General features: G+C 53.7%; 1 protein-coding gene across 6 annotated transcripts in view; it reads left to right on the forward strand.

Moving 5' to 3' along the window:
• The first annotated feature begins 328 nt into the window (after window positions 1-328).
• The window catches only part of OTUD7B (OTU deubiquitinase 7B), a 33,404-nt gene continuing 17,809 nt past the window's right edge, over window positions 329-15,923 (forward strand). Inside the window, exons 1-4 of one of the 6 annotated variants that reach the window (XM_046903953.1) lie at window positions 8,556-9,353; window positions 10,483-10,634; window positions 12,287-12,552; window positions 14,069-14,211. In XM_046903953.1, coding sequence (XP_046759909.1) covers window positions 14,139-14,211 — 73 coding nt within the window. In that variant the 5' untranslated portion in view covers window positions 8,556-9,353; window positions 10,483-10,634; window positions 12,287-12,552; window positions 14,069-14,138. Of the gene's footprint in view, window positions 1,023-5,891; window positions 8,441-8,555; window positions 10,635-12,286; window positions 12,553-14,068; window positions 14,212-15,923 lie in introns of those variants that run through there. The other 5 variants (XM_040652480.2, XM_046903952.1, XM_046903954.1 and 2 more) reach the window with 5 other exon arrangements.

Here is a 15,923-nt window from a genome sequence, read left to right on the forward strand (position 1 = left end):
GTCCCATGCAGGGGATACGGGCCCCGTGAGGAGAGTACCGGGTCCACTCAGGCCTTGTACGGACCCCACGCAGGTTTACAGGCCCTACACAGAAACACAGACCCCGCGGAGGCCCCACACAGGGGTACAGACCCTGCACGGGGCCACCGAACCCACGCACGGAGCACAACTCCTTCGACACCCCACCCGCTCGCCCCCCTCCGGCCCCGCGCAGGCGCCGTGCGGGCGGGGCGGGGCCGCGTCCCTCCGCCATTGGCCCGGCGCTGCCCGGCGGGGCGGCCGCGTGCGCCCCCGAAAGCGTTCCGGGCGGGAACGGGGGTGGCGCGGCGTTCCGGGCGGGCGACGGCGGCGGCACCGCGCTCCCCTCCCCTTCCCCCGTCCCGTCCCCTCCCGCCCCTCCGGGAGCGCGGCCTCGGCGGCGGCGCGGCGCCATGGAGCCGCTCGCAGGTAACCCCGGTGGGGCCGCGCCGCGCTGCGCTCGGGAAAGTTTTCTTCGCGGCCGGGCCGGGCTCGGCGGAGCGGCTCTGCGGGGCGGCCTCGGGGCCGCCGTTGGGCCGGGGGGCGCTGAGGGCTCACCGCGCCGTGGGGATCCCCCCCGATCCCAGCCCCGCCGTGCGGCCCGGTGCGGTGGAGGGCCGTGGGGGGGTCATCCCGGGCGGGGCCCGGAGCCGGGGCCGCTCCCCCCGAGCCGTTAGCGGCGCTTCGGGCGTGAGGACCGAGCGCGCCGTCACCGACCCCCGGCGGCGGGGGCGGCCCCGCAGCGCCGGGACGGAGCGTCGGTGGGTGCGGGCGGCACCGCGCCCGTCCCGTAGAAGGGCGCTGTTGCTTTGCTCCGCTCTGGGCCGCGCGGCCTCATCGCTCCCGACCTGGAAACCCGCGCGGCTCCGCCGTTCCCTGCGGCCGCTGCCGGCGCTGAGCTCCGCGGGCGCTGCGCCGGGCCCGAGGGGTGGACGCTGCGGGGACGGGAGCGTGGAAACGGCCGTGGAGCGCTCAGCCCCGGGAGGAGAACCGCGTCGTGCCCGGTAACCGCGGGGCGCTCGTTGAGTCCCGGCACCCGCAGGGGGTCCCGTGTGGGACCGCTGTGCGAGGAGCGGTGGCGGGGCGGTAACCCCGAGGGGTGCCTTCAGCGTGGGCATGGATGGCACGGCGCGTCTGCCTGCACTGGGTGTGATTTTCAGCCTCGAATCGCAGGGCGGGCTTAATAAGTAAGGTGTAAATAACGGTGCTGTCGCCAGCTTCAGGCACAGAGCTGGAAAAGTCCAAACGTGGTGGCTGGAGTTGTTCACGTCGGGTTGCTGACAGTGCTGGATTTCTTCTGTCTGAGCCCAGCGTGTGTTCCCAGCTCTCAGCATGGCTGAGCTCGGTGCCGTCGGTGTGCTTTCTGCTGCCCATTTGAACTCAGGATGCCAGGCTTTGGGCTCCTGGAGCTGGGCTTTGGGCTCCTGGAGCTGGGCTTTGGGCTCCTGGAGCTGGGCTTTGGGCTTCAGACAGCAGGCTTTGGGCTCCAGAGACCAGGCTTTGAGCTCCTGAAGCCAGCCTTTGGGCTCCCAGCACTGGGTTTGCGTTGTCCCGTGCCTCACACAGTGTTTGTCCCCTGCTGACCTCGGGATAGCAGCATGCCGTGTTGTGAAACACTGATAGCACAGCTGGTTGGGATTTCACACTTCTTAAGGAAAAGCTGTTAAAGCCCAACGCCTCGCAGCGCTAATTGGAAGGGCAAACTTCATAGGATCAGAGAATGGTCTGGGTTGAAAAGGACCCCAAAGATCATCCAGTTTCAACCTCCCCGCCACAGGCAGCGTTGCCAACCGCCAGCCCAGGCTGCCCAGAGCCGCATCCAGCCTGGCCTTGGGGTAATAGTTGCAGCATGACAAAGCTGCTGTTCCAAAGGGGTGTGAGGACAGCAGTTGATGTGGTGACACGAGACAGCGTGGCCTGAACTTGTGCGTGCTGGGGGCCACCAGCCGTGATGCTTAATGCGTTTACCTGCACTTTTTTTTCCTGCTGAAAACGGAAACTGACAGTGGGAGCGCAGAGGGGAAATGGTACAGGAGGTGATGGCCTTTATACTGCTGCATTTGGCAGCTGAGAAGCTTCCCAAAGCTGGTGGTCCCATCTCTGCCGCGCGATGTGGTGCAGTGACAGCGCGATGTGACGTTGCTCTCCACAAGGCTGTGTTGGGCACTGGGCAGGGAGCGTCCCTCCAACAGGTGCCTCAGCTCTGACCCTGCTGCAGACTGCAAACCCCTCTTTTCAAGTGGCTGATACTGACACGGGGTGGTTCACCGGGCGGGAGCAGGGCTGGGGAGAGCCAGCACTCAGCAGGAGGAGGAAGCAGCTGTGCCTGGTGTGCAGGGGTGCTCCCTGCCAGCAGCCCCTGGGAGCAAAGTGCCCAGCCCTGCGGAGCCTGGTTCTGGGCTGGAAATAGTCATGGCCTGATTTCAGCAGGTGCATTTGTCTCAGGCTGAGTTTCCACGTGTTTATTTTAGGTATGTGCCTCGTGTTTGGCTAACATAGGAAGGGAGCTACGGTGGGTCATCGTGCAATGGCTGCAGCCCGCGGGAGCGTGGCCCTGCTGCCCGGCTCACCGTGCTGCAGTGTGTTTGGTGCTGAGCAGCTCTGTGTTGAGGCACTGCCGTGGGTGCTTGGGGTGTGAGCCCTTGCTTTGCTTTGAGGGCTGTCTGGAAACAGAAAGTCAGGGGTTGGAAGTTAGCCTGGAAAGTACAAACCTTCTTGAAAGAGGAATGGATGCAGAGCAATGCTGCGGAGGGAACGGATCCGCTCCGTCCGCGTTTGAAGCTGATATACACGTGGCTTTGAGGTTCCATTCCCTGCTGCATCTCAGTGCTCTGCAGCTCAAGCGTTAGAATCATCTGGATGTTGAAATTAGTACAGCTGGATTTAGAGCAAAGGAAAGCAGGTGATTGTAGCCCAGGAAAATAGGGTAAAGCTCCCCCCTAAGAGAAGCTAAGTGTATGAAAACAGTTGCAATGAAGGTTTGTAAAGTGTGACTTGCTTCACTGCTGCGAATTTCTTGAGTAACAGCAAACTTTTTTTTAAGAAAGCTTTTTCCCTGCGTCGGAGGCAGAGTGCTGTCCTGGAGCAGCACAGATTGTGCCAGAGATCCGCAGTCCCTCGGAGGCTTCCAAGGCTCCGTCTTCACAACGCAGGAAATCTGGGTTCAGACACGGCTGTGCCGAGCAGAAAGTGCAGTGCTGCACCCACCCCGACCTCAGCCTGCCCTCACTTCTCAAGAACAAACATCTATGTTAGTTTTGCCTTGCTTTCCATTCTCATTCACTTGGAGCACAGCCATGTGAGTAGCTTATTTTGCTAGTAGCTATTCTGATAAGTCTTAGCAAGTAGAGAGCAGGGCTTGGTCAGCACAGGTGTGGGCTGCTTAAGACAATGAAGTCCTGCCCGGCTTGCCTTGAGTTGCATCATGAGCCTTTCCCATGGACAAGGCTTGCACCCAGGCCTGCAGAGGGCACGGGACAGGGGAAGGCAAGCAGCCTGCGTTGTGCTCTGCATCAGAGCTGAGTGCTGCTCCATGCAGCTTGGGGCAGATTTCTGGTTAAGAGGTCCCAGAGTTCAGATCTAGGTTTGCTGCCTTGCTGCAGCTGTGGGGAACTTATGCGTGAGCTTTGCAAAGCAGGGCTGGAGCGGGGGGTGATTCCTCCCTGGCAGCAGAGCAGCAGGTGTCTGCGTCTGGGTCCTTCACCAGCATCATTAGGTCTGGAGTGCGTTTTGCAGTGTGGCTATCCAGACAGTCATATTTATGAGCAAAAGCTTGAGATGGCTTTGGAGGATGTCTCGGATGTGTGGTGATGGTTTTGTTTTACACGCTTTGCTTTAAAAGGAGACAAATTGGCACACGGTGTGCTGGTTTTCACGCAGAGAAACCCAAGCACTTTGAGGGAGAAGATTAAAGCCCCTTAAAGTTACCATCCTGAACCCCACGGTCCATCTTCCCTGTGCTGTGAGTTGAATCCATTTCCAGTGGAATGCTTATTTGGTTAAGCATGCTTGATGATTTTTTCCCCCATTATGTTCTGAAAGAGACAAGCCACGAAGCTTGAGGTATGCTTGATTATTTTCCCTCATTTCCTTTTTATTTCTTCATGTGGCCTCTTTTAATTTGCCCGATCTGGTTGGGGCAGGGAGCATCACACAGTCCCTGCAGCTGCCATGGAGCAGCAGGATGCATCCCCCTCCCCACTCAGCTTCTGGGGAGTTGTGCTGGAACTCCTCCCAAACCAGAACTGCTGTTGCATGGAGGATGCGGGGAGCTGCGGGCTGCTTTGCTTCCATGCCTTTTCTCTGATGCTCACTTTCTTTTACGTGAGCATTTGGTGTTAAGCATTTTACCTTTGGTGCTTTTGGAGGCTCTGCAGACTTCTCCTTAGTGCTGGAAGCACTGACATGTGTGCCAAGTCTGTGTGCTCGCTGGGATGTGAGCCTGGGAGTGAGTAGCCTCACACAGGGAAAGTGAACAGATGGGTGTCTGTCCCTTCACCCCTCACACAGATGATCAGATCCCTTATTTTCCTTGCTGCCTGTCACGACCTGGCTTCAGAACGGGTCAGGTAGAGGCAGACATGGTCACGTTTTTGCACATGTTGTTTCCCTGCCTGGAAGAACAAAGGTCTGAGCCAGCAGTAGGTGCAGCCATCCTGGCTGTGGTTTGGGATGCACGGCTTTCACTCTCTTTTTTTTATGGGTGTGGTGACTGAGCGAGAAATGCTGTTTGAGGATCGAGCTTATTATAGTTCCAAGCTGTGTGTGACTCACGGCGTAATCACACCATTGCATTGCTGCCCTGGAAGCAGGGCTCTGCCCGGGCCCTGCATGCATTGGGCAGAGCACAGCACTGCCTTGCTGAGAAGCCTGTGCAGGAGAAGCAGAGGAGCCTACAGGTGAAGAGCTGAAGTCTGGAGTGTCATATGGAGTGCCTTGTGCAAGGCTTTTGCTGGTGCTGCCTCCTGCATTAAAACAACAGGCCATACGAACCTATTGCATGGATCAGCTGCTGCTTCCCAAAGGCCCCAGCGTGGTCCTGCCCTGTTTAGCCCACCCTTTCTCCCTGATACTCATTTCCCTCCTCGTTAGGGAGCACACATCATCTCAAAGGCTTCCCGCTGTCTGCATGCAGCAGCGCATCGTGGTGTCAGCATGCCCCAATCTTCAGAAAGCAGAATTCAGCAGCTAGGCTGGAGAACACCCACCCAACCCAAATTCAGTTTAAAATCAAAATATGTGCCCTGCAAAGGGAGCATTCAAATGCACTTGATGCTGACAGTCATCTTTGGTTGCTGCTGTCTTTATGATGTTGATTCAAAAGCCCGAGTTTAAAAGCGAAAGGCGAAGTGGAGTACATTTGCTTCTGACGCAAAAGGAAACATTTTCCTTGGGCTGGAGCTGTAAAGTTTCCTAATATAGTTTTGGTTACCGTGTCCTGCCTTGAGCGAGTGGGAAATGCTCAAGTCCCAGTGGAAGACACCTGTTTCTTGCTTTGCCTGGGGTTTGGATGGACACGTCGGGCACCTCCGAGTGCCTGGTGCGGTGCTGGAGCTCTGCATTAGAATTACAGAATCATAGGATGGCCTGGGTTGAAAAGGACCACAATGATCATTTTGTTCCAATGCCCCTGCTGTGTGCAGGGTCGCCAACCAGCAGCCCAGGCTGCCCAGAGCCACATCCAGCCTGGCCTCGAATGCCTGCAGGGATGGGGCATCCACACCTCCTTGGGCAACCCGTTCCAGTGATGGAAGGTGGTGGGCTAAGCAGGGCAGGACCACACTGGTTAGGTTCTGGGCAGTGCTGGGCTGCGGGTTTGTCGGTGTGTGAGCCCATGTCTGGCACTGCTGCATTTCATTTCTTTTTCTATTCAGCCTGCTTTTGTGCTGGAAGTGAAGATTTCATGCCACGCTGCTGGTCTGGATACGGCTGGCCTTCAGAAAGCTTATCGTATAGGCAAGCTGAATTAGGAAGGATCCAAAACGCCGGTGGTTCAGAAGGTTTTAGCAGCGTACAGTTGTGAGTTTGTCCCCCGTGCTTTCCTCTCGCGTTTGCACATAACTGATAAAGCAGCTGGCACGCGTTGACTGGCGTGAGTCGGTGCCAAGCAGAGCCATGGGAACAGCTCCTGGAAGCAGAGCGGGCTGCGTCACGGCGAGGTGACGAGGAGAATTAATCTGCGTTCAGGCTGTGGGTATGAAGTCTGAGTTTGTTTGCGAAAAGGAAAAAGAAGAGCTATTTTCTCATACAGGAGTCATCTCTGACATGAGCGGCTCGCTGCCTTCCTAGCAGAGGACCACACTTGTGAAGTATGACGGCGTGTTCGGGCACGACAGCAGAACAGGGGGAGATGCTTCCAGCAGCAGTGAATTCAGCCGTCCTTTCTGAAGAGGACAACAAAAAGCGGTGAATCAGGCTGAAAGCATTCCGTGCAACACCTCTGGGTTGGATGCCAGAGCTCAGAGCTCTGTCCCAAAGTGCCCACGTGCAGCAGAAGGGCGCTGCGGCTCGATGACCCTTCCTCTGCTCCTTGCTTTTGTTGATTTAAGCATCACTCAGTGCCTTTTACATTTTAGAAACATCCCATGATGGGGGGCTAATGATCAGGAACCTTCTAGCTTTGTTTGGAGTCTACCTTACTGAAGGCAAATACAAGAACTGCATTACACCTTGGATTGTTTGTTGATGTAAGTCTTCAATTAAAAAAAAAAAAAAAAAAGCCCCAAATAGTTGAAATTGGGTTGATACACTTCTCAAATACACTCTTCAGAGATGTGTTTGACTAATCCTGTCGTGTTTAAGCCCAGGCCCCTTCAGGAGCTCGCCCACATGGAGGAGTTTGGTGCCGGTGCTGCTCACCCTGCATGCATTGCTTGCAGCTCTGGACAGGAGCTCAGCCCGTGGCTGCTTTGCACCAGTGCCAGAGGTCCCTATTTCTGCGTGTCTTCCTGGAAAGCAGCTGGTGTGAGCCCTCCTTCCCTGCTTCAGGCAGGGTCAACAGCGGCTGTTTCATAGGTTTGCAATGAGCAGCCTGAGCTCTGATCCCTGTGGGTGAGGGGGGTGCTCAGCCCTGAGCAGAGGATGGTGACTTCTGGCAGGACGGGGAGCAGTGACAGCCACCACCCACCCACGGTTTGGAGGAGCTCCGGACACACCTTACTGATGCCCTGAGGTCATTGCCTCATAAACCCCTGCCTTATTTCACCACGATGAGGAGAAATTACTGCAGACAGTGCTAAATGTGCACGCTTCAACCCGAGGTGATCCAGCTGTGAATGGCTTTTTATAAGCTGTGATAGCAGGAGCCACAGAGGCTTGTGGTGTGGTGGGCAGCCGTAGTAGCACAGCATTGTTAGGCTGTTCTTAGATCGAAGCAGTGTGCTCTTTTGCAGGTGAATATGTGAAATCCCAACCGGAATCTTTCCTCAGAGCACCACGTGGGTGTGCAGCGGCTGTTTCTTGGGGTTTCTCCCCACTGGGGCACCCAGGGATGATGTGCTGGCAGCGGGGCCGTGGAGCCGTCCATAGCTGAGCTGTGCAGTGCTGCAGTGACACAGGCTGTGAGTGTTCCCTGTGCCTCCTAACGGCGAGGCTTTGTTAAGCTGTTTATAGCTTTTTACGAGCATTAGCTAACTAAGTGGTGCGGCATCCCTGAAGGGTAGGCATTTCTTGCTTTTCCTAACAAAGTCATTTCTGTCCACGGGAGATGCGTTGGAAGCGAGATGGCTGGCGATACCCCTGCGTTAAGTGTGACCTCGTGCCAGGCTGCACCAAAAATATGTGAAATCCTGGAGGTTTGGCTGTTACAAACATTGTCCTGTGCCCGCATTTGCATCCAGCAGTGGTGGGGGGTGGTGATGTTGTAGGTGAAGGTCTGCTGGGCTTCCTCTTGCAAATGTGCTGTTCCTAAAGAAGAAGGAGGATGGGAAGCTCGGGGGACGTGTGCCACGTGGGGTCCGTGTGAGCTGCACAGAGCTGTTAGCTGAGTTCTTATCTTTATGGCCTTTGGAAGGAGACCGCGGAAGTATGAATGGAGCGCGAGGGCTACAGGGTGGGAGGTAAGGTTGGCTGTCTGAAGCACTGATTCCAGTTTTATCTGGCAAATTCTGGAGAGAACTGTGTAACCCTGAGGTCTGAGAGATGCCAGCAATCACCTCGAACGTAGGTTTCTTAATTAAGAAGCACGAGGAGTGCACAGCCTGGCGCCTGCTCCGGTTTCACGTAGCTCAGGGCTTGCATCACGGCAGAAGAGGCGTTGAACTTGAGGAATTTGGAACAGATGAGGACACTGTGGTCTCTAAAATGAGGAGTCACACACAGCTCGAGGAGAATATCAACACCACTGTCAATGGTGTGGGGCTCTGTCTGCGTGTGCCTCGTGGATGTCTCCTGCTGAGCTACTGGAGCTGCTGCTGACGCAGGGGTGAGGTTTGCTTTCCTCTGGAGCTTTTTGGAGCCTTCTGCATTCTGGGGCTCACACCTTCTGCTTGTTATTAAACGTGAGCTTTGTTGTGTGACACTTTGCTTTGGTCCTATGCGTGCTCCCCTGGGGTTTCCTTCCTCAAAACCAGGGCTGGAGAGCCACCTGTTTGTCAGCAAAGGCAGGGGACATCCCAGCTGAGCGCTTTGGGCTTGTCGTGGTGTGGAATACCGATGGAAAAGCCATAAAAGCATGATGGGAGTGTGTGATCAGGGGTGGCTGAGATGAAAGCCCTCAGTGGATTTAATGCTCCACGGTTTCTGGTGGAGGGCAGCTTCTTAGCAGGCTGTCGTAAGGTGAATAATCCTCATGTCAGGTGTTGCATCCGAGTGCTCGGCCTCCCACCAGCTTGGAGGTTTGTGGTGTGATTTGTGGAGGTGGAAGCATGGAAGACAAAACGTAAAGGAAATTAAGTGTGAAGGAAAAGCGAAGGTAGCTTTACAGCCTGCTGGATAGGAGCCCGTTTGCATAGCTTTGGGAATGGTGTTAGAGCATGGTGAAATAATGCTTTCTAATAAAAAGAAAACAAAAAACACAGATTTCGATAGCAAATTAATAACTTTTAGGTTGGCGTTGCCGTGTTTGGACGCAGGATCCTGGGGGACAGCTGGGGGTCTGTGTCAGCGCACACGTAAGAGCAGCAATGTGACAGTGACCTGTTGTCTCTGGTGCTCTAATACCTGTGATCTTATATCATTAAAGGATAAGGAGATGACAACATCGCAGAATGCCTCCGGGGGGAAGCAAGCTGGAAAGCAGCAGCAAAGCCATTCAGCAAAGGCAGTAGAGATAGCAGCTAGGAACCTGAGACAGAGTGCAGAGGAATTCTGAAGTCAGCTGGGTTAGTCCCATGCAAGTGAGTGTTTCCATTGTTCAAGGTAGAGCTGAATGTGAGGAGAGGAAAGAAATGCACTGCATCCCTGTGCCTTGTGCCTCCTGTTTGTGTGCAGGGAGGTGGCCAAGAGGCCAACATCTTGCCCTGTTTCATAGTGCAACCCCTGTCCGTGAGGAGGGGGTGCAGGTGGGCACACACCCTGCTGCACTGCCCGGATGGGTGCTGTGGGATCGTGCACTGCTGCTCTGCTCCGTGTGCTCCCAGCAGTTCCGGGAGGTTTGACTGGCTGGGTGCAATAACAGTGTGCAATTGTACGCCGCACAGCAGTGCTCTTATTCAAATATCAATCTTTGCACAGATTTCTTTGTGAATGAGGCACTCTTCTTTCCCAGTGATCTGTTCTGGTCCTCTATGCAAATGTTCTGGGAAGGATACGAAGCCTTGTTGGTGTGAGGCCAGCCCTGGATGTGAGTCCTCTGTGGCAGAGCCTTTGCATCCCCATCTCTGGGGGTGGTGTTACCAATGGCTGTTTTGCAAAGAAGTGCAGATCCCTGAAGTTCCAAGAAGCTCAGTGAGGTGAGGGTGACGCTTACCTGGCAAGCCAGGTGCTGTTTTTTCTTGGATAAGTTGTTGTAAACATGAATGTCTGCCACTTCCCAGTGTGCTGCCAAGATACCGCAGGTACGTAGCCCGTGGGCTGTGTGTAATAGGCCACGGCTTTGCTCCCGGAAAGCTGTTTACAAAGCACTCACCCCAAGGTGCCTGCATGACTGGCAGCTGTGATTGCTTTATCCCAGCTCTGATCCTGCCCTGTTTGGGCTGCAGCATGATGTCAGTGCCAAAAGCGGCGAGAAAGTCTCCTGCTTGTAGCCAAAAAGTGATTTGAGGGAGATGATAGGGCCTTATCACAATAGGAGGATAGTTGGGAAACGCTCCTGCCTGGTGTTTAAACTTGATGACTTGTTTTGAAGTTCTAAAAAGCGTGTTTTAATTTGGAGTCCATAGCAAAGCCTCCCTGCACCCAATCTGTGCCAGCCAGCCGTCAGCTCTCCGAGCACAGGACTTCCCCTCAGATCAAGATTTGTATTGGTTTGAAGAGCTTCAAGTTGCATGCTGTCCACCCCTCTTTCTGTTTTTTTTTTTCTTTTAGTGTCTCTGAAAATGCAGTTATTAAGGAAAACCTGCCAGCTTTCCCAAATCTTAAATTAGTGGCTCTCTGCTCCGCAGCCCAGTGATGAAATTAAATGAGGAGAAGCTTTGAAGGATGGGCGAGATTTGGCAATGTCTCAGAAGAGCGCAGAGGTGAGGGACTGTATGCTGGGAGGAAAACTGAGGGAATTTGGTGGGGTTTTTTCCCACACACACTTTGTCAGCATTCCTGAGCTCAGAGAGACCTTATTCCATTCCTGAGAGGGGTGTGGAGCGGACCTTGGAGGGATGCAGACCCCTCCCCTGGCCACGTGTCCAACCCCTTCCTCACCTGCCGAAGGGCAGCGCCTGCCAAATTCCTCCTTCCCCTCCTGTAGTGTGCAGGGAATTGTTCTAATTTGAGTCTTTGCAAATTAAGGCAATTTAGTTTTGGCTCTTTACCAGTGGAAGTGGGGAAATTTGGAAGCTCTCCTTCTATGGGAGCGCTGTGGGTAGCAGTGGGAGATGGGATGCTCTGAGTTCAGCTGTTGCTTTGCACATGATGTTAAGCAATGAGAACTTGGGGTGCACACAGCAGTGCTTTTGGTGGCATTTTTGTCTGGAATGGCTTAAAATATAAATATTTTGAAAATAGCATTCCCTTGATACGTATTGATTATAAGGTATTTCTGGGATAGCTTAAAGAAATGAGCTCTACAACACCCTATAGCACAGAACATGATGGTTTTCTGCAGTGTTTCAAACCTGTGACAAAGCTGTGTGTTAAAAATACGATGAACCACATGCAGATGCGTCTCAAGAACCTGTAAGAGGTGAAAGGCAGGACGTGCTTCATGGAGTGTGCCTTGGGTGGGGGATTCCAGTCCCTTCTGCTCCAGCAGTGTTTGTATTTCACATATTGGACTGTGGAGGGTTTTCTTTGCTCCTTCCTTTGGACGAGGCTGTGGGGCATAGCCAGGATGGGCTGCGTGCTGCTGCTGTTGGCTGGGATAGCCCCTCGGGCATGCCTTCACCCACCGCTGGGGAGTTTGCTCGTGTCCAGATGTAGCTCTGATGAGGAAATGAGTGATTTCTGAAATGTTTCTGCCATTCTGGTTGTGTGCCAAAGGAGAAGCGGTGCCTGTGGGGCTGGGGGTGATGTCTGTGTGCTGGGGGTGGTGTTTGTGCGTTGGGCCAGAGGAGAGCAGGGATTCTGAGGGGAGACTAAAGCATGAATGCTCAGGCTTTAATTTGCCTAATTCCCACCGGTGTGTCCTGCAAAGGTCTGTCAGCGTTGCAGAGATCGTCCAGAAAAGCTCACTTCCAGATTCCATCCAGCACTGGAAGCTGTCTGTTTTAACAGGGTCATAAATGCCTCTGTGTGTACTCCTGGGGGGATTTTGGTGTGCTGACACCTGAAACGCTTTGGTTTTTGCGGGGCAACATTCTATGATTCTATAACACTTGTGGTTGCAGATCTCCTTAGGCTTCATTTCCTACCTGGTGCAGTGGGAGGGATGAGCACAGTGCATTTCCCATCCTTATAGCAGGCTCTGGAGCTGCAGGAGGAGGAAGAGGAGGAGGAGAAGATGGCACACAGCGCTGTGCTCCCCGTGCAGCCACATCTCTGCAGGACGGCTCTGCCCAGTGCCAGGGCGATGCCAAAAGCTTGCAGAAGGGAGGTAGCTCTCTGTAAAGAAAGTAATCAATAACAGTCAGCAGAGGGGGAGAGGGTGCTTCTTCGGATGAACCCTCACACTAAATCTCTGGCAGTTCATTACTGTGTCGTTGGACGTGGAGTTTTCCATCTGTGTTTTGCCTTGCAGTGTCGAGATGCTGACATATTTGTGCGTGAGGGAGTTTGCTAAGGAGCTGCAAATGCCGCGAGTCAGCAGGCGTGGGCTGTGCTGCTGCTCTTTTCTTCTGCCTTCCAAAAGGCCTCTTGCTTTTAAGTGCTGAACCCACCAGAAGGAAGTTACCTTTTGCTCCGGCGATGCTGAGTTTTCACTGAGAAACCCCACTCGCTGCTCCTGTAGTTCTCCCCGGTGCGTGGGGGTCGTGGTTCGTGGCGGGGGGATCCTCTCCATCACTGGTAAGGCAGAGCTCTGTGTCAGAATGCACTTGGTTTTAGGATTGCCTTCAGGTGGCAATAGCCCCGAGATTGCCCCGGTGTTAAATAACACTCAAAAACGCACACTTTTCTGTGTGCGTAGTTAATAAGAATATGATTAGAGGGCGTGGAAGATAATAAGAAGGGTATTTAACCAACAAAGCCAGGAAATTCCAGATCACAGCTTGCACGTTTCACTTATTGTGTCTGAGGTTTGTGTTGTGAGGGTGTTTTGCCCATCTTTAGGAATACTCCAGAAGAGTCGTTTTTAAGGCACTTGGGAAGTGGATGAGGTTGTTCATCTTCCCTGTAACGCTGAAATTTCCTCTCCTCCTCTCGATGTGGTGACAGCTCTGCCTACCCACCTTACACACTTTTTCCCCTCTTATTCACGTGCCAAATTTCAGCTTAGGAGGAGTTTTCCAGCAGGTTGTGTTAGCTGACAGTTTGGTTGGTTTTTTTTTCCTTTTATAACCCTTTAACTGCAAAAGGCCACTGAGCCTTTGCCGGGTCCAAGCTGCTGTGGAGCTGCTCTCTGTTTCTGCCCTGAGGAATGCAGTAAATCAGGATTTGAATGCACAGCAAGAGCACACACCTACATGTGGCTTTGTAAATCTTCGGACCTGTTAAAACAGAAGGTTAACATAATGCATCTTTGTGCTGGTCAGTTTTGTTCCCTTCTGGGAGGATCGGCTGTTGGAGGGGTTTGCGGTGCGTTGGCTTTGGAGATCTTTTGGTGAAGGCTTGGGTGATTTTTAGGGGCAGGAAGATCTCTCATGGAGTACAGCTGGGGCTGCCAAGCTGGTTTGCATTTCCCTCAAACTGAATCACACCATTACTGCCTTTGCAAGGTGGAGCTGAAGGGCTCTTCAAGTTGCAAAGAGTGAACAAGGCTTTAGCAAAGGGCATTGGTGCTGGTTAAAACCAAGTGCAGAAAGCTTCCTCTTCCTGGATTGCTGCAGTGGTGCAGTTCTGTTCCTTTGAAAGGAGTTTACTTTATTTGCCTGAAAAGGTTTTTTGTTTCATTTTGCATAGGCAACAGCTCCTAATTACAGCGTTTTGCCCTGGGAAGGGCTGCAGGTACAGCTCTGTACCTGCTCTGGGCTCTGTACAGGTGGGCAAGGGAGAGGAGCTTTCTGTTTTCTGCTACCAAACAAACTCATTTCTTCTCCTAGCTCTTTGCCTGTGATTTTGCAACGAGGAGCTGCCCCGAGTCGCTTTGAGGTGGGAATTTTCACCCTGAAACTGCTGAGCCTTTGGACCCGTAGCATCGCTCCGGCTGGGCGTGGGGCACGGGGCAGCGGAGCTCCTGGCTTTACTCACAGTTATTGATCCGTTAATCAGCAGTCCTAGAGCACAATTAGCTGTGCGGAAGGCTTTCCCCCCTCGGGGGGCACCTGCCATCGGATAGTTCCCAGCCAGCCCCGAGCTGCCTCTCCAGGCTAATTATTTTATAGTCTGTAATGCGAGCCACACGCGTTGTTGGTCTCATTTCTAGATTGAGGTGCTGATCCGGGCGCTGCTGACCCCAGCTGCTGGGAGGAATCCATGAGCACACGACCTTGGATATGGACATCGTCCTGTCGGATTTTGTTCGCTCGACAGGGGCAGAGCCAGGACTGGCCAGAGACCTGCTCGAAGGTACGTACAGCTGGGGATGGGACCAGGGAGGAGGCTGATGAGGTCTGAGTGTGGAAAGGGCTTGCAAGAAGGGTGGGGAGGACCCGGAGGATGGAGGTCGGTGTCCAGCTGGTGCCACCATCAGCGGCGTTGGTGAAATTCTGCCCTGGTTTCTTGTTACGCGGCCATCAGGTAATGAATTTCAAATGTTTGGAAGGAGAATGCATCAAACAGGAGCACAGCACCGCTTCGTTCAGCTTCTGTTCCTGCGTGTTGTTCGCTGCCAGCAGTGGTGGTAAAACTTTGGGATTTCTCTTGTCAGCAGCGCTATTGCTGCTTGTGAATGCTCTGAAGGCTGCTTGTGTTTTCAAAGCAATAAGGGGTAATTATATAGGTAAAGCTGTACTTTTACTGGTATATCTTGTTCTGCTTGTGAAGGTGGCGTGATTATACCAGTATAAATTGCTGTTTTGCTGGTATCTGGCCATCCATGTTGCATGCTGCTGAACCGGTGACCTCTCCTGGCAGCAGCCCTCGCAGGCTGACTTGCGCAGAAGTGCACCTAGCACTCATCATGGGGCACTTGCTATCAGCAGGGTCAGTCTGTTGAGGTGCCGGAAAGCACTGAGTGCTCAGGAATTGAAGACAAGCCTCAAAACGCTGCATCATCTGTGTGCAGCCTCCACGCACCACGCTGGCAGCTTTCCAGCACTCTGCCTGCTTAAAAAGTGTGTTTGTTTGCCCTAAAACATAGCACAATATTGACATTTTCTCAAAAACCGCTTAAGATGGGCAACTTGCTCCTTAATGACTGTGTTTAGTCTCGAGGCTGTAGATAATTGGTTTTTCACCTTCTGCTTGTAGCTATAGGCAGAGGCAAGAAGAGGCCGCCAGGTCTGAATTTTTGGGCTGTAAGCTTTCTTGCAAGCACTGCCTTTGCGTTTGTGTTGACAAAAGGATGGTGAGTAAATGTTGGCCTGTGCTAAATGCTGGAGGACAGAAGCATTGCATTTGAAGCAGAGGGAGCTGTATTTGGCAGTTTGTCCATACTTAACCAAAATGCAATTATATGATTTCAAGACCATGCTTGCTGCGATACTTAAGCTGTACCATCACCCTTTCAGCCTTGGAATAAAGATGATGGTGCAAATTTGCCTTTGCTTCAGAAGGAGCATTGGTTCCTCCTTCTGCCAGGGGCTCAAGTGAGGCGATTGGACATCGAGCAGGCATGGCTGTGAGATGGGGAAGGGTCTGAGGTCAGGATGTGTGGGGAGCAGCTGGGGGGGTTTAGTTTGTTCGTACTAGAGATGAGGGGGCAGAGGGGAGGCCTCATGGCGGCCTGCGGCTTCCTCGTGGCCTGCAGCCCCCTCCGTCATGGCGGCCTGCGGCTTCCTCGTGGCCTGCAGCCCCCTCCGTCATGGCGGCCTGCGGCTTCCTCGTGGCCTGCAGCCCCCTCCGTCATGGTGGCCTGCGGCTTCCTCGTGGCCTGCAGCCCCCTCCATCATGGCGGCCTGTGGCTTCCTCATGGCCAGCAGCCCCCTCCATCATGGAGGCCCATGGCCCTCTTCACTGTGACATCCCGCAGCCCTCTCGTTCGCAGCACCTCACGGCGTCTCACAGCCCACTCGTGGCAAAGTTCTGCCTGAGCAGAAGTCTGGAGGGCGGTGGGTTTTGTGGTGCGTTGATGCTCTGGTTTTAGGTTCCTTGGCAAGTGAGTTGATTTATTTTGACAA

The sequence above is a fragment of the Gallus gallus genome, chromosome 25 (genome assembly GCF_016699485.2).
Source record: "Gallus gallus isolate bGalGal1 chromosome 25, bGalGal1.mat.broiler.GRCg7b, whole genome shotgun sequence".
NCBI lineage: Eukaryota > Metazoa > Chordata > Aves > Galliformes > Phasianidae > Gallus > Gallus gallus.